This window comes from Carcharhinus amblyrhynchos, chromosome 11 (assembly GCF_965287045.1).
Source record: "Carcharhinus amblyrhynchos chromosome 11, sCarAmb.v2.hapA, whole genome shotgun sequence".
NCBI lineage: Eukaryota > Metazoa > Chordata > Chondrichthyes > Carcharhiniformes > Carcharhinidae > Carcharhinus > Carcharhinus amblyrhynchos.
The window spans coordinates 32,487,892-32,514,800 of NC_137334.1; the positions used below are offsets into that span (position 1 = coordinate 32,487,892).

The following is a 26,909-nucleotide window of genomic DNA, read 5'->3' on the forward strand; positions in this document are numbered from 1 at the left end:
AGTTGTTGGGACTATCCTTACAACCTTTTTTGAACAAGGGTGTAACATTTGCTAATACTAAGAAATTAAAATTTGCAATTCTTTAGTTCTCTGGCATCTCTCCTGAGACTAGAGAAGACTGGAATATGATCACCAGACCCCTGCAATTTTTATTCTCTGTCCCTTCAATATTGTTGGATATGTCTCATCTGTCCTGGAGCTTGTTAGCTTTTAAATATGAACAATCTGTTCAACACTTCTGGTATAGTTCCCTCAACAAGTCTATGGCCACGGTAGTATCTACCTCCTTGGTGAAGATGGATCCAAAGCATTCATTTAATACCTCAGGCATGCCCCATAGCTTCCATGTGTAAGTATACTTTCTGGTCCCTAATCAGCCCTTTCCTCCTCTTATCTCTCTCTCTTTCTATTTATACACATATAGAAGATTTTAGGATTCCCTTTTGGCTGACAGTACTTTCTCGTAATCCCTCTAATGTGCTTTTTCACTGAACTTTCAGTATTCTTCTTAGTTCTCAACTGTATAGCTTATTATTCAGCTACAGTTTTCCCCGCCAACTTTTCATTCCAGTCTAACCAGCCCAGCTCTGTCCTTGTCCACTGAAGTCAGCTCTCCTCCCCTCTTCCCACTCCCCGTTTGCCTATTATCCTTTTCTATCATCATCCTAAATCTTATGATACAATGATTACTGCTTTCTAAATGTTCCTCCCATTGACACTTGATCTACTTGGCCCATCTTCCAAGAACCACATCCAACAGTTCATTCGTTCTTGTTGGACTGGATACATGTCACTGCAGAAAAATCTCCAAAACTTGGAGCTCAAGTTTCTGCAGCCGGCAGCATTTCCTGCCCATATGTTTAAGTTTATTTATTTCTTGTCACAAGTAGGCTTACGTTAACACTGCGATGACAATACTCTTAAAAATCCTCTAGTTGCCACACTCTGGCACCTGTTTGGGTCCATTGATGGAGAATTTAGCATGGCCAATGCACCTAACTAGCATGTCTTTCGGACTATGGGAGGAAAGTGAGGCACCCAGAGGAAACCCACGCAGACATGGAGAATGTGCAGCCTCTGCACAGATAGTGACCCAAGCTGGGAATCAAACCTAAGTCCCTGGCGCTTTGAGACAGCAGTGCTAAGCACTGCCACCGTGCTCCTCCTAGGACAATGGTAGAGTCCAAGACTTCACTCATATTACAGAACATACATTCAATTGGTCAGAATGTTAAAAGCAAGTCCTTTTACTCTCCCCTGCACAGATGGAGGAGTTTCTGTACCTCTAGTCAGTTTCTAGAACAGTTAGAGGTGACTCCAAATTAAAATTGGAGGGTGGCTGAGGAAGATATTTGATATCCTTTTGCAAAGGTCTGAATAGCAGTGAGCTATTATGTAAAAATAACTTTACTGAAAATTGTTTTCAAAGACTGCCATTGAAGTTTTGAACTTTGTATCTTAGATGTCTACAAATGCCAGTCTGGAAAAAGAAGTGCACTTGGTGAAATCTGGATGTGCTGGAATAATCACGCTAAATCGGCCAAAGGCCCTTAATGCTCTGAACCTTTCCATGATTAGACAGATCTACCCCCAGCTCAAGGTTTGTCATTGTTTTGTCAACTGTCTGGTTTTAAAATGGCGGGTGTACAGTATTTTGTTACTGTGTCTGGGAATGGGTGGCTTACCAATACCTTCATTCCATTAGTAGTCTGTTTTTCTTACAAGTGCGTTAAGTACATCAACCTCTGCTCCAAACCCAGATAGATCATAAAAACATTCAGAAAGATTGTTGATTTTGTACAATCAATACTGCCTTCAAACAGCTGTCTCGTGCTATTATATAAACCACTTTGCCAATGCTGTTTAAACAAAGTTTGCTGTTTGTTTTTTTAAGAAAGTGGGTTGAGTGTTACTTAATTTATAGCCTTCTTAAAGGGGAAAGCACGTATGGAAAAATGCTATATTAATACAAGTTCTGTCTTCTTTCCACACGTAACAGAAGGTACTCCCTTTTGGCCTGTCATCCCCTCTAGATATCCTATGGCAGTCATTGCAGTCAATTCCCTGAGACACTGCCTCAAGGAAATATCCCAGCTGGAACCATACGGATATGGCATCAATGCAAACTGATTCTGTAGCCCCTTTTCAATTTTGCTTGCTCTTAGCAGACAAGTTTTGCCTCCTGTCACCCTAAGTTTTTCTGGTGTTGGGAACTGGCTGTCGCTAGCATACTAATAAAAAAAAAAGTCAAATGCACTTTTTTAATGTGGGGGGCCTAGAAATGATCTGTATTTACAGGATAACCTGCACCTCTACTATTGAGAAGGCTAAGGACAGTGGGTTCATGGGAATGCCACCACCTGGAAGTTCCCCTCCAAGCCACACACCATTCTGTCTTGGAACTAAACTTCTGTTCCTGCACTACTGGGTCAATCCTGGAACTCCCTCCCTTACAGCAATGTGGGTGTTCCTACAGCACAGACTGCAGCAGTTCAATAAGGTGGCTCACAGCCACCTTCTCGAGGGCACTTACAGATGGGCAATAAATACTCGCTTAGCCAGCGATGTCCACATCCTGTGAAAGAATATTTTAAAAAAACGGATGTCCCATTTGATTGTCCCTAGTGTGTGCATGCATGCTTACCTGCATAAATCACTGAACAGTGATCTGGAATAATATCCCTAGCTGTATTTTTTTTTCTTAACCTTAGTAATTCAGGGGCATAGTTAAAAATTGCAGTATCCTAATGTGTGTACTTTCATTTGTGAATCAAGAGTTCAATCATGCATTTATATCCCACAGCACAATAGGAGACACGGTGGCATAGTGAGAATATTACTGGAAAAGCAATCCAGAGGCTGAAGCTACTATCTGGGGACACAGGTTCAAATCCCACCATGGCAGCTGGTGGAATTGAAAGTTAGTTAATAAAAATCTGGAATTAAAAGCTACTTTTAGTAATGGTGACCATGAGACCATTGTGGATTATTCTATAAACTTGTGTGGTTCTCTAATGTTGCATAGGGAAGGAAATTTACCATTTTATCTGGTCTGGCCAGATGTGGTTCACTCTTAAATGCCCTCCAACAAGCCACACAGCTTACCAAATCGCTACAAAATATAAAATGAATGAAATTGAACAGACTACCCGATTTTGTCCTAGGCACTGAGATGACAACTGCAAACCCAGCCTTGTTGACCCTGCAAAGTCCTCCTTGCCAGCATCTGGGAACATATCCCAAAATTAGAGCTCACCCACAGACTCGTGGAGCAGAAACCTGAAAAGGTTAATCTCAACAAATCATTCCCAGACACCACCATCACCAGCAGCCTTGGTGAGTTGCTGCAGTGTATCTGACAGATGGTACACACTAGTGTATGTCAGTGGTGGAGGGTGAGAGTGTTTAAGGTGATGGATGAGGTGCCATTTAAATGGGCTGCTTTGTTCTAGATGGTGTTGAGCTCCTTGAGTGTTGTTGGAGCTGCACTAATCAAGGCAAAATGGAAAACATCGCATTGCACTACTGACTTGTCCTTTATAGATGATCGATAGGCTTTGGGGAGTCAGGGGTTGAGTTACTCGCCACAGAATTTCCAGCCTTGTAGCTACCATATTTACATGCTGATTATTTTATGGTCAGTGGTAATCCCAAGGATGTTGATAATAAGACATACCTGGACAATTTTCCTCACTGCTGGGTAAGTACCAATGTTGTAGCTGAACTGGAACAGTTTGGCAATTGGTGCAGTTATGGAACGTTTCTTCAGTACTATTGCCGGAATGTTGTTAGGGCATAAATCCTTTGCCATATCCAATCTCTTCAGCAGTTCCTTCTGTCATGTGGAGTGAACTGAATTGGCTGGAAGCTGGCATCTGTAGTGCTGGGGATTACAGGCCAAGATGGATCATACACATGACACTTTTGGCTGATGATGGATGAAAATACTTTGGCTTTTCCTTTGCACTGATGTGCTGGGTTCTGCAATCATAGAAGGTAAAACGTAGAACAGTACAGGCTTGATGATGTGCCGAGCTATGTCCAAATGCAATATCAAGCTATCCCACTCTCTATCATTTTTGTGTGCTCCATGTGCCTATCCAATAACCTCTTGAAAGTTCCTAAAGTGTCCGACTCCACTATCACAGCATGCAGTACATTCCGCATTCCAACCACTCAGAGTAAAGAATCTACCTTGGACATCCCTCCTATATCTCTCACCATGAACCTTATAGTTATGCCCCCTAGTAACAGCTACATCCACCTGAGGAAATAGAGTGGACGTGCAGAGACTACCTATCTCCCTCATCATCTTGCCCCTCATCATCTTGCCTCTCATCACCCTCCACTCTAAAGAGAAAAGTCCCAGCTCCCTCAAGCTTTCCTCATAAGACCTACCCTCGAAACCTGGTAAATCTCCTCTGCACTCTCTCCAATGCTTCCACATCCTCCTTGTACTGAGGTGACTAGAACTGCACAGAATATTCCACGTGTGGTCTCATCAAAGTCTGGTATTGTGGCAGCATAACCCCACGGTTCTTAAACTCAAACCCCCTGTTAATAAATGCTAACACACTATATGCCTTCTTCACAGCTCTGTCCACTTGAGTGGCAACCTTCAGAGATCTGTGGATATGAACCCCAAGATCTCTCTGTTCTTCCACATTCCTCAGAACCCTGCTGTTGACCCTGTAATCTGCATTTAGGTTTGTCCTACCAAAATGAATAACCTCACACTTATCAGGATTAAACTCCATCTGCCACTTTTCTGTCCAGCTCTGCATCATTGAGTATGGGAATGTTTGTGGAGCTGCCTCCTCCAGTTGGTTGTTAAATTCTCCATCACTATTCGCAACTGGATGTGGCTGATTTGGAGATCTGATCCAGGGTTATGGGGTTGCTTGGCTCTGTCTCCTACATGCTTTGTCTGCTGTTTGGCATGCAGTAACAATGGGCCAAACCCATTGAACTCCAGAGGTGAGGTGAGAATGACTGCCCTCTGCATCAAGGTAGTATTTAACTGAGTATGGTATCAAGAAGCCCGAGAAAAGTTGAAGTCAATGGGAATCATGAGGGAAGCTCTGCACTGGCCACAGTCATACCTAACACAAAGAAAGATGGCTGTGATTGTTGGAGGTCAAAGATCTCAATCCCAGAACATCACTGGATTTCCTTAGGGTAGTGTCCTAGACCCAACTATCTTCAGTTGCTTCATTAATGACCTTCCTTCCATCAGAATGTCAGAAATGGGAATGTTCATTGATCATTTCACAATGGTTGGGGGGAGTTGGTTTACTGTGACCAGAAACTGAACTGGCCTAGCCATATAAATATTGTGGCTACAAAAGTGGGTCGCAGGCTGGGAATTCTGTGGCAAGTAACTGACTGCCTGATTCCTCAAAGCCTTTCTACCATCTGCAAGGTACAAGTCAGGACAGGTTGTGGCAGACCCACGATCTCTAATGCATTCTCTAACTCGATACAGGCACACACTCGGTCATGTTGATACACTTCTTCAGGTCATTGTTGCAAACTGAGTTCTGATTGTTGTCATGGTGGAGAAGCAGGAGCTGATCCTTGTTGATCTGCAGCACTCTCTGGTCACCCAGTGTCTCCTCTCCTCTACTATTTTTGTGTTTGCTATCACTCAGGCTCCCCCAGTATGTTGCAAGCTCAGTATCTTAGAGAGGAAGAAAAGAAAAGCTGAACCCAAGAGTATCAAGAAGGAATCAAAGAAAAAATAAATAGGAGAAGAGGGCAGGATGTAGGGAGAGGGTCGGGGATAGTGGAGGAGGAAGGGGGGGTGGGAGGAGAGAGAGAGCCAAGAGAGGAGAAGCTGGAGTGGGATCAGAGCCGAAGAGGAGAGCCTCATTTCCTGTGCAATTCCTGCTGATGGTCCAAAATCCTCTCCCTAACTCCTTCAATTTTCCACCTCTCTTACTTGCTTTAATGGCTTCATCTCAGATTGTTGCTAATGAGAAAGATGGAGTCAATTGTCAGGGAATGGATTTTGCAGCAGGGACCAAACACAATGCCTTCACTCTTCCCAATATTTAATTGCATGCACCTCTTTTTTTATGCCTGGGTTAAGCAAGTGATCTGCATATAGGCTTCAGTGATGTAAAAATCACAGAATCCTTCCAGTTCAGAAGGATGCCATTTGGCCCATTTGAGGCTGCGCTGATTCTTATTCAGGTTTACCCCTTAGCCTCACGCATCTACCCCATTAATCCCCCTAACCTATATACCTTGGGACACGAAGAGGCAATTTATCATGGCCAATCAACCTAACCTGCACATCTTTGGACTGTGGGATGAAACCAGAGCACCTGGAGGAAACGCACACAGACATGGGCAGAACGTGCAAACTCCACACAAACAGTAACTCAAGGCCAGAATTGTACCCAGGTCTCTGGCACTGTGAAGCAGCAGCGCTAACTACTGTGCCACTATGCCTTCTAAATCCTGAATCAAATGCTACAAGTGCTATGAGTAATTTACAACTCATTCCTAATCTGAAAGCATCTGGACTCCATGTGGCGCCTTCCTGTAAGGGCACAGCAAAAATCGTAAAGGTGAGGTGCAGGGGTCTATGGGTATAGTGCATATTTGAGTTTCACTGTGCAGCAGTACTAAAGCTGTTGTTTCAGCTTTTGAATGTAGATAGCTCACTAATGGTGATGGGGTCAACAGCTACTGAACAGAGTAACAGATTATTAGTGAATGTGTGTCTGCACTCAATTGATTTTGTCATTTATTGCTAGCTCACGTTTTCAGATTGCATGCAAAGTTTGCGATCAATGATTTGTGTGTAAGAGGCAGAACGTAATAATGAGTGTGACCTACATTGAACTCACTGTGGATGGCTTCTCGAGCAGTTTGTTCAGTTGGTCAAATTAATATTCCACCTTTCCTAATTCAGATTGAATTTTGTTTTATGGCAGAAATGGGAGCAAGATGATGAAATCTCATTAGTGGTCATTAAAGGAGCTGGAGGAAAAGCTTTCTGTGCTGGTGGTGATATTCGAGGTAGGTGCATGTCTAAATTAATTTTGTATTTTATTACTTGGCATTTTTAGAATTTTTGTACATTGGCACTACTATAAGTATATTGCACATTAAATATAACAATGTTAATGACCATCAGTCAGTAACTGCAAAATCACAAAAGTGTCTATTGTCTGTCAGTTAAATTGTATCAAACCCTATGAGCAATTCCCTATGCAATCCATCTGTGGCCACACACTTATAGTGCCATAGCTGATTCTCCTGTTCTTAAAAAAGGATTGCAGTCTGTGCTAATGTATTTAATTTCAATATTGTGTAACTGCTGATGAAAGCATTTTTTTGTTTGTTCCCATCATTCAGAAAATACTTATCCCAAGCCACTGATCTCCAGTTATATCACTGAAATGGCAGAATTTTTAAGGTGTTTATTCCCGTTCAATAAAACATGGCTTATGTACAGTTTCTACCATTAGTGGTATTGCAGAGATGACTAAGAATGAAATTTCATCCAACAGTTAAGTGGCTTTGCAGTTCAGCTACAACTGTTGAAAACTAGAAACCCTCTGTAATCTGTAGTTTATTCTAGAAGACAGGATCAGAACACTTTGACTTGGTGGAGGTGAAGTGTGTATTTTGTGTTTCTTTTTGATAAGCCCTCGATTGATTTGATCTTGCTGTTTCTTATTTAGCTGTTACGGAGGCGGGAAAAGTTGGAGACAGATTGGCAGAGGATTTCTTCAAGGAAGAATATATTCTGAACAATGCAATTGGTAAGTAAACCAGAGTTCCATAATTAGTCTCCTGCTAAAATTGTCTTGTCCTTTTTCCTGAGGTAGGAGCCTGTCTGTATCTTCATGTTCTTGGGTGGATTTATTATAGCTTCAACCCAACAGTTATATGTAGCATCAACAGAAAAAAACAAAGATTATGTCTGTTCCTTCCCTCTATTTAACCTCATTAAAAATGTTGTGGCTATTTGGTCTGGTGCAGTATCCTCCCTCATGCCCTACTCTAGCTCTGAGTGCAATGGGGGATTAGCTGGTGCCTATCTATTTATATTTAAAGTCTAAATGAAATGCTGTGGCAAAGCTTACTGTGAATGGCCAAAAAAAAATTCAAAAAAAATAAAGAATTCAATATTTTCTTTAGGAAACTGCCAGATTCCATACATAGCCCTTATTGATGGAATAACAATGGGTGGGGTAAGTATGTTCTCTCTTCTCAAGTTAATAATTTACTTTATGTGAACAGATAACTAAATACATTGGAGTTTAAAAAATGGATATGGCAATGCTGGCGTTGGACTGGGGAGGGCACAGTAAGAAGTCTCACAACACCAGGTTAAAGACCAAATGGTTTATTTAGAATCACGAGCTTTCAGAGCACTGCTCCTTGCTCACCTGAGGAAGGAGCAGTGCGCCAAAAGCTTGTGATTCCAAATAAACTTGTTGACTTTAACCTGGTGTTGTGAGACTTCCTATGTTTAAAAAAATGAAAACAAGTTATTTGTCCTAAACCGGTTCCGTTGGCTTTCACCCTTCACGTAGGCAAATAGTCCAAATCATGTTTATCCATCTGTTTCAATATATGAATACAGTATATAACATCCTTGAATTGCTAATCTTTTTCCCCCTCATCTAAGTATCCTTGTTTTTCTGGCATAATGTTTAGTTACTTCTACATTATAGAAAGAAAATGTGTTGAGTTTTTCACAAATTCACTCCCACTGATGTCCCCTGAGGATCTATCCTTCATCTCCTCCTATTGCTAAATTCTACCCCTTGGAGTCATCATCCAAAAGAACAGTACAGTTTTTACATTTACGCTGACAACGCGCAGCCATCTCCATCTCTTTCAACTCCTCCACTGTCGTTCAATTGTGAGGTTGTTTATCCAACATCCAGTACTGGAAGAGCAGAAATTTCCTCCAGCTAAATGTTGGAAGATCTATTTTCAGTTCCTGTTTCATTTGCTTCTCTAGCAACTGGCTCCATTCCTCCTTGACAACTGCCTGGGGCTGAACATATTTTACAATTCTCTACTTTGATGTTATACTGGACCCTGAGATGAGCTTCTGACTACACATCTACACTGTTGCTAAGATAATCTCTTTCCACGTTGGTAATAACACTCAACTCCTTCTGTTCTGCTGAAAGCTTCATTCATTACTTGTTACCTCTAGACTTGACCATTCTAATGCACTCCTAGCTGGTCTCCTTCATTCTGCCCTCCCTAAACTTGAGATCATCCAAATGTTGGCCTCCATGTCCCAAGCCAAACCAGGTCCCTCTCACCTCTTTGCTTGGATCACAGTTATGTAACACCTTAATTTTGAAAAATTCACATCCTTAATTTCAAATCTGACCCACAGTCTGACTCCTCTCATTCTCTGTAGTCTCATCTCATTTTTGGCCCCTTGGATATCCATGTTTTTTATACGATCATAGAACATAAGAGCAGGCATAGGTTATTTCGCTCATTGAGCTTCCTCTGCCATTCAGTAAGATTGCTGCTGTCCTAATCTCTGAAGTTCATTCCATAAACCTCTTCACCTCTTTCAATCTTCAAAATCCTTTTATCAAGCCTTTGGTCATAGCCCTGACATTTCTTTACATAGTTTAATGTCAAATATTGTTTGCTGCTGCTGTGGAACAACTTGGGATGTGGTTCTATGTTAAAGATGCTACTACAACTGCAAATAGTGCTGTTATTGTAAATCTGCTACTGTGGCATGCTTTACATAGCCAACAGATGGAGACATTGAGCAATTTTAGTGGATATGCGTGATTTAGTTTCTCCATAGACAACAGACGTTATTATCTTAGAAGTGAAACCAAGAGTGCATCCAATAATACACACCAGTATCACTCAATGTACCCTACACTCTGAGTTTGGAGCAATAAGGGTGAAGAATTGCTTTAAGTTACCTGTTTTAAGTCATTTCAATTTAATAGAATTGTAGAATCCCTACTGTACAGAAGGCGGCCACTCGGCCCATTGAGTCTGTACCAACCACAATCCCATCCAGCTCTATTCCCGTAACCCTGCTAATCCCCCCGACACTAGGATCAATTTAGCATGGCCAATCAACCTAACCTGCACATCTTCAGATTTGGGTGGAAACCAGAGCACCCGAAGAAAACCCGTGTAGACACGGAGATCGTGCAAACTGCACACAGACAGTGGGTTTACCACCCTGACCCCTGGGATGGCAGGACAGATATATGAGGAGAGGTTGAGTTGGTTAGGATTGTATTTGCTGGAGTTCAGAAGAATGAGGGGCCATCTTGTTGAAACCTATAAAATTCTAACAGGACTAGATAGGGTAGATGCAAGAAGGATGTTCCCCATGGTGGGAGTGTCTAGATTCAGGGTCACAGTCTGAAGATACAAAATAAACTATTTTGGACAGGAGTGAGGAAAAATTTCTTCAAGTGTCATCCTGTGGAATTTGCTGTGACAGAAAGTAGTTGAAACCAAAATATTGTGTTTTCAAGAAGCAATTAGATATAATACTTGAGGCAAAGGAGATCAAACAATAGGGGGGTAAGGCAGGATCAGGTTATTGAGTTAGATGATCAGCCATGATAATGAATGGTGGAGGGGCAAGTGGCCTCCTCCTCCTCTCATTTTTTTTGCTTTTGAGTCAAAATTGCAAGATATTGGACTCTAAAATGAAAATGTACACAATCCATCGCATTGTGATCTTTCAATCTCAATGTTGCTATTGGATTTGAAGAATTGAGGCAAGGCGAGAAAGAAATTGGTGAATGACTCTGCCTAATCTCTGAAATTGACATTGAGGTATAGACTGCATGTTTCCTTGGGTTAAATGGAGATCTAAGTTTTTTTCCTTGAGTGCAAGCTTCAGAAAAGGACAGTGCAATAAGATGTGTTTGAGAGAACAAGGAGCTTCAGAACATTTATAATAAAACATTGGTACTTCTAAACATAACTGCATTTGCTATTAATTCATATTATAATGGGTGCTACAGGCGTGTAGGTAACAAACATTAGATTTCATTGTTGGTCCCTAAGTAATCTGAAATGCTGAAGCACCACCACTTTCCTGAATATCGGGTTTATAATATGACCCAAAATAAATTATTCCTGACTATAAAGATTTTCTTCTGTAGCCATTTCCTTAAATTCCAGATAATATTTTGTTTTCTTGGAAAACAGGTGCCGGGAAACAGCATCTTTCACATTTTTAACATCTCGTTTTACCATATTATCTAACTTTGCAGTTTGTAAACATATTCCAGTTAAATTATACTTTTCTAATTGTGTTCCTAGTTCTTAAGAGCTGTACTAGGAGATTCCATTAGGTCATTGGATTTATGTCATTTTCTGTATTTGTTATCTAACTAACAAGCTGTTTTTGTTGCCATAACATTTTCTGCAGTGAAAACATTCTTTGCTTTTCAGTAGTTGACACTCAGAAGTCATGGCAAAAACATTTAAAATACTGACTTAAATAAAGGAAACCTGTAATTAGCAATCACAACTTGGATTTATATTGCACTTTCAACTTAAGACACCTCAAGGCGTTTCGTAGGAGCATTATCAACAAAATATGACAATGCGATGTTAGGTCAGATGATCAAAAGCTTGGCCAAAAATATAGTTTTAAAGAGTGTTGTAACAGAGGAAAATGAGGTGGAGAGGTGTAGGAAGGGACTTCTAGAGCTTAGATACTTGGCAACTGAAGGTGGGACCACCAGTGGTGGAGTAATTAAAAATTGGGATGCTCAAGAGGCAAGAATTAAAGAAGTACAAATATTTGGGAGCATCGTGGGGCTGAAGGAAATTAGAGATAGGGAGGGTTGAGGCCACAGAAGCCTTTGAAAACAAGGGTTAGAATTGTAAAATCAAGATGTTACTTGGCTGGGAGGCAGTGTAGATCAGTGTACGCAGGGATGATAGGATTTGGGTGCAACTTAAGACACAGGCAATAGAGTTTTTAACCCTTGAGGGATTAATCTGTTTTATTTAGATAATACCAACAGAGCTTTCCGAGTGGTTCAATAGACTTCTGCAGTTTAGCTAAGCTACAAATATAAGCAAGGTCACAGACTTGATCTCTGGCTGGATGGCATAGCTGGAAACAAAATTGGTAACAGCTGTGATATTTACCTTTATTTATAGTTTGTTCCCTTTGTTTTATTAATCACCCTGCCTCAGTTGAAGTGTCGACTGACACTCTGTCAAAACACACAGATAAAGAATGACAACTAGGTAGGGTACTGGAGAGTGCTTGCTAACTTCGGAGTCCAGTAAATGCCTTTTGGTGAAAAGAGAAGGAACAAAAACTAAACTCAACAGGCCATCTTAGCATAAATTGATTAATGCAGGTGCAAGTTTCAGTAAATGAAGCTGCAGTGCTTGCACAAAAGTATAGAAGACAAGTATCTATTAATCAAGTTGACCAGAAGGATTGAGCGGGGGTAGGGGACGGGTCACATTATTTATAGCAACATCTGTTTAGGTAGTTAATATAGCTGACCTGTCAGAATGATGGATTATGAGTGAAACAAAATGTTGTGTATGAATGTAACCTTTGATATCACTTGCTGTTTGTAGTTTTCAACAGTTCAGCATTTTTTTGTTTCTCTGTGCCGGTGTTACTTTGCTTTATATCTCACTTCAGCTGCCACATAAATTTTTGTTACAATAGAACATAGCTACTACGGGGTTCATAACTGCATTGCTAACCCCACGGCAGAATTCCATTTTGAGTGCATGTTTGAAATCCTTTGTGGCCAGTGATGTTAGACTGACCTGAGACACTTGAATTGACCATGTGAACTTGATATGGAGATTTGCAGAGAGTAGGAGACGATATGGGGCAAGTCCACCTGTCAATACTTTGTCCTAGCAGCCTGGAGAAAATTTACATGAAAACAACACCCAAATGTATTTTTACTTTTCTGTGAAATTTATATAATGCTGTTAAGAAGAATATTCACTTTAAACAATAGCAAGTGCCCATTTTTCCATGATTATAACTGTATATGTTATGGATTAATAGGCAGCGAAGTGCACGACTCCAGCAGCCAGCACCAAGGAGAAGCAACAGCAAATATCCTGAGCACGGTGTGAACTGCTCACTTTTCTTGAGATATTGGAGTGCCAGTAGAAGATTACTGGTTTTGCTTTTATTGCCAGCTTCCCCTAAGGACTGCACCTATCTGGATATCTGCTTTCAGCCTTCCTGGCATTGGAGTAAATACTGAACATGGGTCAGTAAGACTGGAAGTTACCAGGGGATTACTCGCTACCTGGAAAGTAGCGAGGGGCTACAGAATTGAGGAATTCAGTGTGGAATTCAGAATCTCCGCAGGGTTCCTGTGCACATTGGCAGAGCAGTGCCATGACCTGCTGCAAGTTCAGATGTCAGAGAGCAGCTGCTTGCAGGGGCGAACAGTAAAAGTCCAGGCTGGCAAATCCCTCGGGATTGGCTCTTCACAGGCACCAGATCATGACGGCATTCAATTGTGTAATAGGTTGGGAGCTCACAAAGGGTCTCTTCATAGTGGGCCAGCCTTTATGGGATAATCTATTTGTCAGAAATGCCTTCAGCAAAGGCAGTAAGCGTTCACAGGTCAAAGTTCAGCCAAATGTTATAATGTTTTTGATAAGCAAAGAGGTGAAAGGTTTTTGGGGGTAGGTGGGGATGTGGAGTTGAGGTTACAATCTGATTAGAACGTAAGAACACAAGAACATAAGAAATAGGAGCAGGAGTAGGCCATCTAGCCCTTCGAGCCTGCCCCGCCATTCAATAAGATCATGGCTGATCTGTCGTGGCTCAGTTCCACATTCCCGCCCTCTCCCCATAACCCTTAATCCCCTCGCTTATCAAAAACCCATCAACCCGCCGTGATCTTATTGAATGGTGAGGCAGGCCTACACCTGCTTTGAATTCGTATGTGTATATGATTGACTCCAATTACTTCTTATGATACCAAGATGGCACCGGAGACAGGCCTTTTATTGGTCCTCAGACAGGATGGGCCTATTTCCATGCCCAACACCAATTCTGCCCCATGCTGGCTCAGGAAGCTGTGGCCCAAAATCCAGCCAGTCCCTGAATCATGGCATGAAAAATATGGTGGGTGGTTAAGGCCAATCAGGATGCAAAGTCAAGAAAGGACCAGACCTCCAATTTCCACCTCAACCAGAAAAATTCAGCTTAATGTTTCATCAAAAGGACATGGTCTCTGGTAATTAGTAGTTCTTAGCATTATATTACCCTTGAATGCCATCCTTCGTTAGGCACTTGAATCCGCAAGTGAGAGTGCTTCAATAAAACCACACTAACTCACCTGCATGTTTGCGGATAGTCATGTCACCTGCTTCAGGATAAGGAACTTAACTGGCCATTTTTACTAGACACTTGAGTTACTTGCAAGTGTCTTGATAACTTGTGGTTCATAGTGTGGGAGACATGATAAAAACATTTGGCAGTTGAAATATTCAACAGGACTCTGATACATTTACGTGTTAATTATTTCATAACATAGCTTTCGAAATGCTTTTGCTTCAACCAATGCAAGGTTATTGACAAAAATCAGAAAAAGTTGAGCTGTGATTCAAGTGTTATATTTTAGATTGCATGGAATTCAGTAAATTGGTTTAAAACTTAATTTTCAGTTATAGGAAGGAATCCTAACCCAAATCAATAGCCAGATAATGCAACTTCGGGGGTAGTAAAAGAGTTTGTCAGAAATCCACTGAAAAAGTACTATAAATATTTGTGGGAGATTTTCACCTGGTTTATTACCAGAAACTTTGTACGTGTACATGATTTTTCTCCATACCCTAAGCCACAATTGTTTGAATCAAAGGACCTTTCCTCCTTTACAATTTGACCAAACTAAAGTGTAAAGAGTTATTTGGTTTTTTGTTCACTTGTTGGATTCAGTAACTTCAGATGCAGTATCCTTTTTTATAATCATGATTGTTAATTATGTGATGATTACTTATCTAAACTGGCAGAGAAATCCCCACACCAGTAAAAATATCCCTTCTGCAAATATAGTTTAAGAAATAAATATTCTTGCTAGGGTGATGGCTGGTTGAGCTGCTGTCTGTTCTCAGCTGTTATCATTCTGCATCCCACGTGAGCTTGCATTTCAATAGCACATTTATTGTTTTTTTTTAAAAAGTGCCTTGGGAGCTTTACATGAAGGGGAAAATGACATGCAGGTGAGCTGGACTCTCAGCTGTCCCAAAGGTTTTATCACCTACTGTGAGGAAGTGACTCTTGATGTCCTACTGACAATTCAGAAGTAATCAGTGTTTAAAGTCCTATGAACGGTTAAATTAAAACTGAGTGAAAATGGAGACTGAGTACATGGAAACAACACTGAGAGAAATGATGATGGAACTGCTTACGTTTCTAGCTTAAATTGATCATGACTGTACTTCTGATTAATGATGCATGTCCTGAAAGTATTTTATCATTAGCTGCAATCGAGCAACTGCTTTGAACGTTTGCAGAACTGGTACCCACCAGATGCTGCTTGTATTTTCGCAAATGATGCTTGGATATGTTTTTCCAGTTTCAAACCTTAACCCATTTGTTATGAACCACGTTGATGCTAAATGCGAGGGTGTCACAAAATCCAGAAGGGTAGCTTGGAATCCAGTTTGTAGGGGTGTGGGTATTTATTTGGTATTATGTGAGGAACTAGGTATTGCCCAGTGAAGAATTAATACACTTGTGTGAATAATTAATAAAGAACGTTTCTTAACTTAAAAACACATGACAAGAAGGACTGTAACATTCTCTGACACTTAAGGATACTGATGGCTACACAGTTTTACATGAAACTAACCTTTGGTCTACAAAACTACCTATGCTTACCTGAACTCTGAGACACTTCTTTTCTCCCACAACATCCAATGTTAAGTAACTCTGAGCAAAATCCAGCCAATAATTACCATAACCAGATTAGGTTGCCAAATCTGAGAAATAGTCTTCTGATTCAGTGATGGCGGAAAATAGCTGATTCTTTTAAGAAACTATAGCTGTAATTTACTGCAGTTCTGATGTTAGCTGTCTCTCTCCCCTTTCTTCCTGTTGGTGTTCTACAGTTATACTGTTTCTTTGCCTTAGATTTTATCCCCCTGTGGAGTTAGCTTTTGGTAGGCACATGTCAATTTCCTTATCTCTCTTGTGACATTAATGTACTTTAAAGAGAATTTTTTAAACAATCATGGTCTCTGGAACTCACAGCCTTAGCTGATGCCAGCTTGACTGGCGATGTCCTTTTATTGCTGCTTGAACGGGGGTTTGTTTATTTTTTACTGGCATGTTTATGACTCAGCATTGTTAGGAGAAAATCTGGTTGGCATGTCAGGTAATAGGAGCTTTTTCATTTTTCAGTTTCGAGCTGCAGGTTTTGCATTTTAGAAGGGACAGCATGCTGAAAAGACTCTCTTTTTCTCCCTGGATTTGGAAATTCTGCAGGTTAGCTGAAAATCTTCCTGGAGTAGAAAATCTGTTGTTGGTGGCTTGACTAGAGTTCCTGGAGGCTCTGGGAAATTGTTCTGACTTCAAAATGTTCTAGGTGCGTCAAGAGGACTATTAGAACTTACAAGACTGAGAGTTTTCAATTCACCAACCAAAGGACTCAATTCCAGTATCATGTGAACATAAAACTTTGCTGTGTTGAACTTGTTTAAAGGGTTTTGTCTATGGAAAATTTTAGTTTGATTGGAGCGTCTTAGATATAGTTGTTTTGTTTGTAATTGATAAAAGTTACTGGTAATTTTCTTTCCATATATGTTAACTATATTCTCAAATAAATTTTGCTTGAAAAAAGCTCCCTAGTGGGTCATTTGAATCATACCTGAAGTGAAGCATAATGCTTATCCTAGCCAAATTCAAGGTCCAAAACTTGTGATCTAGGCGAATTCCATAAAACACTTTGGAGTTTCTGACCTGGACCATAAGACTCTTCTTTGCAGTTACTAAATCTGTAATCCCATTGTTTTATCTCATCACATATGCAAAGTACTTGTTTTCCACTGAGAGGCTAATTCACATTTCATCAGTTCTCCAGCCGTCTACCTCAAATCAGTTCTTTGCTTTCTTTTATATATCTCAATTTTCCTCAGTTCTTAACACATCCCCACTTTTAAAGATGAAACGTCTTAATTTGAAAGACTATTTCATTTCCCAACCAGTTCTTATTAATTCTATCTTATCAACCATTCGCAAAGATTTAAAAGCACATGTTAACATAACACGTACCCTAATGTATTTATACCCAGTGCTCCCAATAGTTTCTTTTACACTGATGGAACATTCGCAATGACATTTTCTCTTCGGCCACGTGAATGATTTTTAAATTAAGCAGTTGTAGTAATTAGTTCCATCGAAATAACCTGGTGTTCAGATCTCAATTTCTCCAGAAAATTTAGGGGATTATGGTCCATATGCATGATTTTCTGATTGATAACTGGCAACATAAATCTCAATGTTGCAATGCTAATACTAAACAGTGTCTTTTTCAATTGCAGAATACTTCTGTTGGTGACAATTTAATTTCTTTGAGAAATACTCCACAGGCTTTTTAAGTCTGAGTTCATCTTCCTACAGTAGTGCATCTCCTGCGCGCATGTCACCAGCATTCACAGCCAGTTTAAACTGTTTGTCATGATTCAATGCGGCTAACAGTGTCTTTGTTGTCAACAAATGGCAGTCTCTGTCTAGCTAAATGTCATCTTCTTCAGGAGTTCTGTTAGTGCTGCTCCCACACTGCTAACGATTGGCATGAACTTGTGACAAAATCCAGTCGTTCCCAGAAATCTTAAAATCTCTTTGCTTGATGTAGTTTCTGGAAAATCCCAAATGGCCTGCCGTTTTGCATCTCATCCAACCATTTGACCTAGTCCTATGATTTGTCCTTAATATGAAATTTGAGCTTCAGCAAATTTGCTTTTTGCCAAATTCATCATGAGATTAACCTCTTTTAGCATTCAAATAGGTCTTTTAAGCATTGCAGATGTTCTTCCCAGCTTCGACTAAACACTAAATTATCAATGTGCGCTGCATAGTGACATAGTCATTGAATAACTGGTCATTAGCCTCTGAAATGTTGTGGGTGAATTCTTCATCCTGAATGACATAACTATAAATTGCTAAAATCCAATTGGTGTCACGAATGCAGAGATTTCCTTTGCCCTGTCAGACAGAGGCACATACCAATAGCCCTTAAAGTCTATTTTTGTGATGAATTTGAGCTGTCCAACTCCAACCATGGTATAGTGATGGCATTCACTGTCCTATAGTCCACACAAAGTCTTTGTATTCCGTCTGGCTTTGGCATCATTACAATAGGAGAGTCTCAATCACTAGAACTCGATTCTATAATGTCCTTTTGGATGTATTCAATTTCCCTCTGTGTTTGTGGTAACTTTGCTGGATTTAACTTGCATAGATATTGCTTTATTGGAACCATTTCTTCCATATCCACATCATGCATTCTATCTCCGTTTTACTTAATTTACTCCTACAATGACATTTAGAAGACTGTAGTAACTTTTCCAATTCGCCTTTGCACTTATCTGAAAGATAGCTTGACCAGTTGTTCAAAATTTTCAGTCCTTCTTCATTACCCAAATGAATTAGAAGGAAGTTACTATCAGAATTTAACCCTTCTTCTTCCTGCTTCATTATCAAGACAGCATCTTCTCCATTCCAAGCATGTTAATATGACACAGTCTGGGATCTACATCTATCTGATGTGTGTACTAGATCATTTGCTTAACTGTTTTCTTTCAATTTGATACTGTCCATTGTTTCTCCAGTCACAAATGTAAAATACTCGTTTTCCACTGATAGGCTAATTCGCATTCTCATCACTTCTCCAGATGTCTGCCTCTAATCAACCCCCTGCTTTCACTTTTGTTTTAATCTTAAATTATCCCAATTCTTAACACATTATTTCCTTGTATTCTTTTAGCCTGAGGGCGGTATGGTGGCAGACTAGTTTGCATTGCTGACTCACAGGGGCCTGGGTTTGATTTTGCCTTGGGTGACTGTGTGAGTTTGCGTGTTTCCTCTGAGTGTTCTGGCACACTCATGGTTTCCTCCCAAACTCTAAAGATGTGCAAGTTAGGTGGATTGTTGTCAGGGGAGTTAGGGTAAATATGTTGATTTATGGGGATGGGGCCTGTGCGGGGTTGTTGTTGATGCAGGCTCAATAGGTTGAATGGCCTCCTTCTGCATTATAGGGATTCTATGATTTTGTTTCAGTCAGTGTGCCTATTCTCATTATTTGGCAAAATGGTAAAGCTTACTTGAATCAATATCATCAATGCAAAAGTTCTGTCAGAAATCAGCTATAACAAACTGCTTGAGCACTAAGTTGGCTGAACAGTCTGTGTGAAAATGTACTGTAGCAAAGCAGTTAACGAAGGAAGATAATAGCACAACGTCCATTCAAAGAAACAACAATCGCTTTTGTTGGTGAGCTATTTTACCACTAATTCTGATCAAAAGAAGCCAAAGTGGTTGGGCAGCTAAAGCTGCACCAGTGATGACATTGTGACTTAAGAGCTCAATGGCCGTAGAATCATAGAATCCTACAGTGCAGAAGGAGGCCATTGAGACTGCACCAATCATAATCCCACCCAGGAACATTTTTGATTCTAGATTGACTATCAATGATTTTTAAACACAGATGTTACATGCATATAATTTGATATTTGTGCTGTAACACTCAATTGTTAAGATGCAAGAATATTTTGTAGAAAAGATTAGAAAACTCAGTTCACCTATGTCTGTGGTTTCATTAAGAGTTCATTCCTCATGCCATGGAACTGTGGGTTCTTGGGAAACCTGAAAATGAAAAACAAAAATCCATTATTTCAATAAAGCTCTGATGTCTTTCTGACCCAACTTGTTATTGTAGAGGCTGGAGATTATGTTCCCAACTTTACTGATGAGACATTCTTTATCAGTAACACAAAAATACCTCCTATGAGCTAAATAAGGAAAAACAAACTGGTGAAATTACACATCTAGAGCTTTAAGTGATGCTGATACAGGAACTGTTTGTGGCACCTCCTAGCAGCAATGTCATAGCAATTTTGTTTCCATTCTGATTTGACCATCTGCTTTCCCCAGAATTGAGGGCAAGTTCCTGTGCTGTGAGGAGGGCATAAAATGAATTTAAATTATACAATCTTGCTCATATCGAATGTCTGCTTTTTGCATCTCCCATCATATTTTTATGTTTTAAGTCAGATGTGGTAATCTGTAATCTTTCTGCAAAAACCCAGAAATCCATTGTTTTGATTTGAAAATGAGACAGCTGGATGGTGGATGAAATATCTGCTCATTTGTATGAATACAGGAGAATTAGTGATGATGATGAAAAATACTTTGTGCATTAATCCATGTCTAATACTGATTGTCTACTGGTAATCCAGATGATAAAGAAAATGTTGTTAAGCCTTTTGACTGTGATAATATAGTTAAGATCCCCACTCGTATAGCAATGCACTGATGTTTCACTTGAGCAACAGATGGATCCGTTGTTTTTGTAGACAGAATACTAAATGTCCAAAACATGTGCATGGTGTTGTAATAAATTAATGGATCAGCTGATTCTGTATGCTGTGTATTGGTGCTTAATTATCACAAAGAACCCATTACGGGCTGACTTAATCGACTTACTCTGGTTTTTGATGTAACGATTTCAAAGAATTATTGTCCAAGCTTCATTATGAGTGCATTTTATTCCCAATTTATGTTTAATCCTGGCAAGATGGTAATGATACCAAGCAAAAGGCACCCAGTCATTTTATTGGTTTGTTTAAATAACTTTTCCCATTGTTTCTCATTGACATTTTCAAGATATTTGTGCTTTACAATTACACAAATAATGTGAACGGATTTGATGTAAATGATGAAGCAAGCAAAGATAAATGTGAATAAATCAAGTTTATTTATAATTAAATAAACGAACAGTGTTAATCCATACAGTACATTTGGGTTTGTTGATTAGTTTGTTTGCCCTTTCATTTATGCAAAAATACTTTAATTATTTCATGGAATGTGTGCATTGGGAACTAGGCCAGCATTTATTGCCCATCCCTAATTGCCATTGAGGAGATGGTGGTGAGGAGCCATCTTGAACTACTACAGCCCATCCACAGTAGTTAAGGAGGGAATTCCAGAATTTTAACCCAGCAACCTGGAAGGAACAGCAACAGAGTTCCAAATCGGGATGGTTTGGAGAGGAACTTGCAGATGGTGGCTGTATGCGCCTGCTGCCTTCATGTTTCTAGAGTTCATATGTTTGGAAGGTTCTGTCAAAGGAACTTTGTTGAGTTTCTGCAATATCTGTTGTAAACAGTACATGCTGCTTAAATAGTTAATATTTAAGGTCACTGATTTGTTAGTTTTCATTGTAGTCATGACATTCAAAACCTCTTGCTCACCTGCAAAAAAAAGGGGCATTAATGGTCCTAATGGAATGGTAATATACATATACCACAAGTTAATAAAATATATCTTTATGTTGCAATGGAATATTAACCTATTCATCAAATTTGAATCCACCAGTTGAAAAATGGCCTGTTTGAACAGATCAAACCATGAGGCAGTGATGGAGGCAGTGAATATTGGAGGTGGTGGATAGGGTACCAATGAAGTGAGCTGCTTTGTCTAGGATGGTGTCAAGCTGCTTGTGTTGTTGGAGCTGCACTCATCCAAGCAAATGGAGAATATTCCATCACAGTTCTGATTTGTGCCTTCAGTACTATTGCCATAAGACATAGGAGCAGAATTAGACCACTCAGCCCATTTGAGTCGGCTCTGCCATTCAATCATGGCAGATATTTTTCTCATCACCATTCTCCTGTCTTTTCCCCATAAGTCCTGATCCCTTTATTAATCAAGAACCTATCTATCTGTCTTAAAGGCACTCAATGACCTGGCCTCCACAGCCACTCTCTCTGGCTGAAGAAATTCCTCCTCTGTCTGTTTTAAAGGACCATTCCTTTAGCCTGAGGTTGTACCCTCTGGTTCTAGTTGTTTCTACTAGTGGAAACAATCCTCTCCACGTCCACTCTACGCAGACCTCGCAGTATTCTGTAAGTTTCAATAAGATCCCCCCTCTTCCTTCTAAAATCCAACGAGTATAGGCCCAGAAATGTTCCTCATATGACAAGCTCTTCATTCCAGGAATCATTCTTGTGAACCTCCTCTGGACCCTTTCCAAGTTCAGTACATCTTTCCTTAAATACGGGGCCCAAAACTGCTCACTATACTCCATATGGGGTCTGACCAGAATGTTATCTGAGGAACTCTGGAGGAGGCCAAAATGGATCACCCAGTCAGCACTTCTGGTTGAAGATGGTTGCAAATGTTTGTGCCTTTTCTGAGTATGTTGGGCTCCCCTACTATTAAGAATGGGGATATTTGTGAAACCTCCTCCCGCAGTTAGTTGTTTAATTGTCCACTGCTATTCATGATGTGGCAGAACTACAGAGTTTCGATCTGACCTGTAGCTTGTGAGATTGCTTACAAGTTGTTTCTGCTATTTGGAATGTAAGTAGTCCTGTGTTGTCAACCTAGGGAAGTGACACCTCATTTTCAGTTACGCTGTTCCTGGCATGCTATCCTGCACTATTCCTTGAACAGTGATTATTCTGCAGACTTGATGGTAATGTGTGGGATATGCTTGGCCATGAGGTTATAGGTTGCGATTCAATACAGTTTTGCTGCTGCTGAAAGCCTTATGCCCAGTTTTGAAGTGCTAGATCTGTTCAAATTTATTCTAAAATAGAGGTATATTCAATGTGAAGATGGGACTTGGTCTGAGGTAGGATTGTGCAATGGTCTCTCCTACTAGTGCATCTCTGTCAGGTAAATTGCTAAGGACAAGGTCAAGTTCCTCACTCAATAGCCCCATCCAAAACCTGCAACTTCTACCAGCTAGGAGGACCAAGGCACTAGACACATGGGAACACCATCACTTGCAAGTTCCCCTCACCAACACATCAGCCTGACTTGGAACTGTATACTGTCGTTGGGTTGAAAATTTGGAGCTCCCTTCCTAACAGCACTTATAGGTGTACCTACAGCAGATGCAATTCAATGGTTCAAGAATGCAGTTCGCCACCACCTTACTAGGGCAATTGAGAATAGGCAATTGAATGCTAGCCTAGCCAGTGACTATTACATTTAACAAAATAATAAAATACATTTCTCTACAGCAATGTAGCACAGCTGTAACTTATAGCAGACATGCTCAACAGTGTCCTCTGATGATGTTTACATCCTAAACCATGCAAATTCTATTGATTGCAGCAAGTTTGAAACAGCAGTTAGGGACGGGCAATAAATGTTGACCCTGCCAGAGATGCCCACGCCCCAAGGGATTTGGCGCCATTGGCAAGGCCAGCATTTTTCAGTGAAGTAATGTATACAAATATATATTTCCCAACCTGTTGCAAGAAACAGTATAACTAATTTGATGACAGAACTAGCTATTATGTAGTCAGATCTGAAACATTTGTGATAATTATGAATAAAGGACGAGAAGGCTGTGGTATTGTCAATGTCATTTTCTTGGAACATTTTCCAATTAACAAAGTCCTAGTCCAGCTAAAACTATCACCAGACGTGTTATTGGAACAAGATCCTTTACTAAAAAGAAGAATGTTGTTTCTCAATTATTAAATTATTATGAACAAAGGATAAAGAAAAAAATAGCAATTTGTAAGCTTCAGTGGTGCAAAAGAAGTGGCAGAGCCATCGGTCTTTCGTTCCAAACTCTGAATTTAAATTTGAACCAAAATAGTAACCTCAAAGCAATTCCTTGACAGTTTTTAGTGGTCGTGAATGATTGTTTGTGACATGAGATCTGTGATGTCTAATTTTAGTACTTTTCCTTGGTGACTGAAATTTGTTTCCTTTTAAAGATAGTTTGTTACTGGTTTTCCTAAATGATCCAAATTTGCAGTAGAAATAATGGTGAGGCCATCAGCATTCACCATTATTATGGGGCAAATCAGGCAACAACTTCCTATGAGCACATAAGTACAATCAAAGGTAGAAACCAGGATGTTTCTGCTTTTTTAGCCTTGCTGCTACAAGCTAGACCATACCTGTACTTTGTAGAGAGACTTTCCAGCAAAATGTGTGAAGAGTGTGATGCTACAATCATTGTCAACATCCTAGGGTTACCACTGACCAAAAACAGAACTGGACCAGGTCATACATGGCAGACTGGTACAAAAACTAAAGTCACATCAGATTCAAGGTGGGCTGCTAGGTGGGTACAGAACTGGCTTGTTATACAAGACAGAGTGTGGCAGTGAAAAAGTTTTTTCAGAATGGCGATCCGTAGCTAGTGGTGTCCTGCTAGGATTGGTGCTGGGTTCTTTGTTTATTGTAGTATGTTTAAATGATGTGGGGGAAAATATGGGTGGTCTGAATAATAAGTTTGCGAATTACACAAAGATTGGCAGAGTTGTTGATAGTACTGAGGATTGTCAGAAGATACAACAGGATATAGGTAGATCAGAGACTTAGGCACAGAAATGGCAGATGGAGTTTAATCTGGACAAATGTGAGGAGACGCATTTTGGAAGATCAAATTTTAGGTATGAATTAGACTGTATACGGCAGACTTTCCCTTAGGAAAATTAACATCCAGAGGGATCTGGGCGTGCAGGTCCATAATTCCCTAAAGTGGCAACACAGGTGGCCGAAGTGATTAAGAAGGCATATGGCATGGATGTCCCGAAGCATGGTACGTTGGGGAGACCATGCAGACGCTACGACAGCGGATGAATGAACATCGCTCGACAATCACCAGGCAAGACTGTTCCCTTCCTGTTGACGAACACTTCAGTGGTCACGGGCATTCAGCCTCTGACCTTCGGGTAAGCATTCTCCAAGGCGGCCTTCACGACACATGACAGCGCAGAGTTGCTGAATAGAGACTGATAGCCAAGTTCTGCACACGTGAGGATGGTCTCAACAGGGATCTTGGGTTCATGTCGCACTATCTGTAACCCCCCGTGTCTTGCCTGGGTTTGCAAAACCTCACTTACTGTACTGTCTGGAGACAATACACATCTCTTTAACCTGTGATCAGTGCTCCTTCCACTCACGTTGTCAGCCACTTCAGGTCTTGAACAGCAGGTTAGGTGTAAGGATTCGCATTCTAATCAGTAATCTCTAAACTGTCTGTGCTTTATATGCTCTGTCTGAGGCCAGAACTCTCCATTCACCTGACAAAGCGACTAACCCCGAAAGCTTGTGAGTCTATTATCAAATAAATCGGTTGGACTAAAACCTGGTGTTGTCAGACTTTTTACTATGCTTGCCTTCGTCAGCAGAGGCATTGAGTACAGGTGTTGGGAAATATTGTTGCAGCTATATAAAATCTTGGTTAGGCTGCATTTGGAGTATTGCGTGCAATTCTGGTTAGCACACTATCAGAATGATGTGAAAGCTTTGGAGAGAGTGCAAAGAAGATTCACTAGGATGTTGCCTGGTCTCGAGGGTGTTGGCTATGAGGAGAGGTTGAATAAACCAGGATCTCACAGGAAAGACAGAAGCTGAGGGCAGACCTGATAGAGGTCTACAGAATTATGAGAGCTATAGACAGGGTGGATAGTCAGAGGCTTTTTCCTAGGTTGGAAGTTGCAATTATAAGGGGGCACATCTCAAAGTGAGAGAGGGAGAGTTGAAGGGAGATGTGCAGGGGAAGTTTTTCATACAGAGTGGTGGGTGTCTGGAATGTGCTGCCAGAAGATGTGGTAGAAGCAGCCACCACTAGCAACATGTAAGAGGCATCCGAATGGGTACATCAATAGGGAGGGAATAGAAGGATAGAGACTCAGTAAGAGCAGGAAGTTTGTTTTTTAGTTGGGCATCATGATTGGCACAGGCTGGGAGAGCCGAAAGGCCTGTTCCTGTGCTGTTATTGTATTTGTTGTATAAATACTGTGGCTACAAGAGCTAGTCAGAGCTATAGCGTCTGGGAATTCTGTGATGTGTAACTTCCCAAAGCCATCTACAAAGGACAACTCGGGAGTGTGATGGAATATTCCCAACTTGTCTGCTGCACCAATAACATTCAAGAAGATTGACCCCATCCAGGACAAAGTGGCCCGCTTAATTAGCACCCCATCCACCAAATTAAACATTCACTCTCTCCACCATTGGAGCACAGAGATAGCAGTGTGTACCATCTATGAAATGCATTGCAAGCAGTAATTCACCAAGGCTCCTTTGACAGCATCTTCCAAAACCGTCTCCTCTACCTCAAAAGACAAGGGCAGCAAAAGCATTGGAGTGGCATCAAAGAACGAACAAAGAACAACCCAGCACGGGAAACAGGCCCTTCGGCCCAACAAGCCCGCGCCGCCGCATCACCCTACACCTATTCTACCCTGCGTATCTAACAAACAACAGGACGGAAGAGAGTCTACATCTACAAGTTCTCCAAGCAACACTAACCTGACTTGGGAACTATTTCACTGCACCATTGTTGGGTCAAAATCCTGGAACTCCTTTCTTAACAGCACTGTGCAAGTACCTACACCACATGGACAACAATGGTCCAAGAAAACAGCTCGTCACCACCTACTGAGGGCAATTAGAGATGGGCAATAAATGCTGGCTGGCCTAGCCCATGTCCAACAAAATAAGTTTCTGCTGTTTGGTGGGTAAATACTTGTTTAAAAAGTTAAGGCTGGTGATGTGGTTTTTCTTTTATTGCTGAGAATCTCTTCAGTGCTGAAAACTTAATTTTAGAAATATGGAGTCTCAGTACTTAGGATTTAAATTATTGTTGGGAATTTTTGTAAAAGAAATTGTATTTTTTACTTTCTGTATCTTTTATCTCTCACATAGTCACATG

The 26,909-nt window shown here is 40.5% G+C and overlaps 1 protein-coding gene across 2 annotated transcripts in view; it reads left to right on the forward strand.

Moving 5' to 3' along the window:
* Positions 1–26,909, forward strand: part of hibch (3-hydroxyisobutyryl-CoA hydrolase) — a 105,448-nt gene that overhangs the window by 12,641 nt on the left and 65,898 nt on the right. For both annotated transcript variants that reach the window (XM_080198822.1, XM_080198823.1), the window contains 4 exons: positions 1,463–1,600; positions 6,945–7,029; positions 7,698–7,778; positions 8,158–8,210. In XM_080198822.1, coding sequence (XP_080054948.1) covers positions 1,463–1,600; positions 6,945–7,029; positions 7,698–7,778; positions 8,158–8,210 — 357 coding nt within the window. The remainder of the gene's footprint in view (positions 1–1,462; positions 1,601–6,944; positions 7,030–7,697; positions 7,779–8,157; positions 8,211–26,909) is intronic.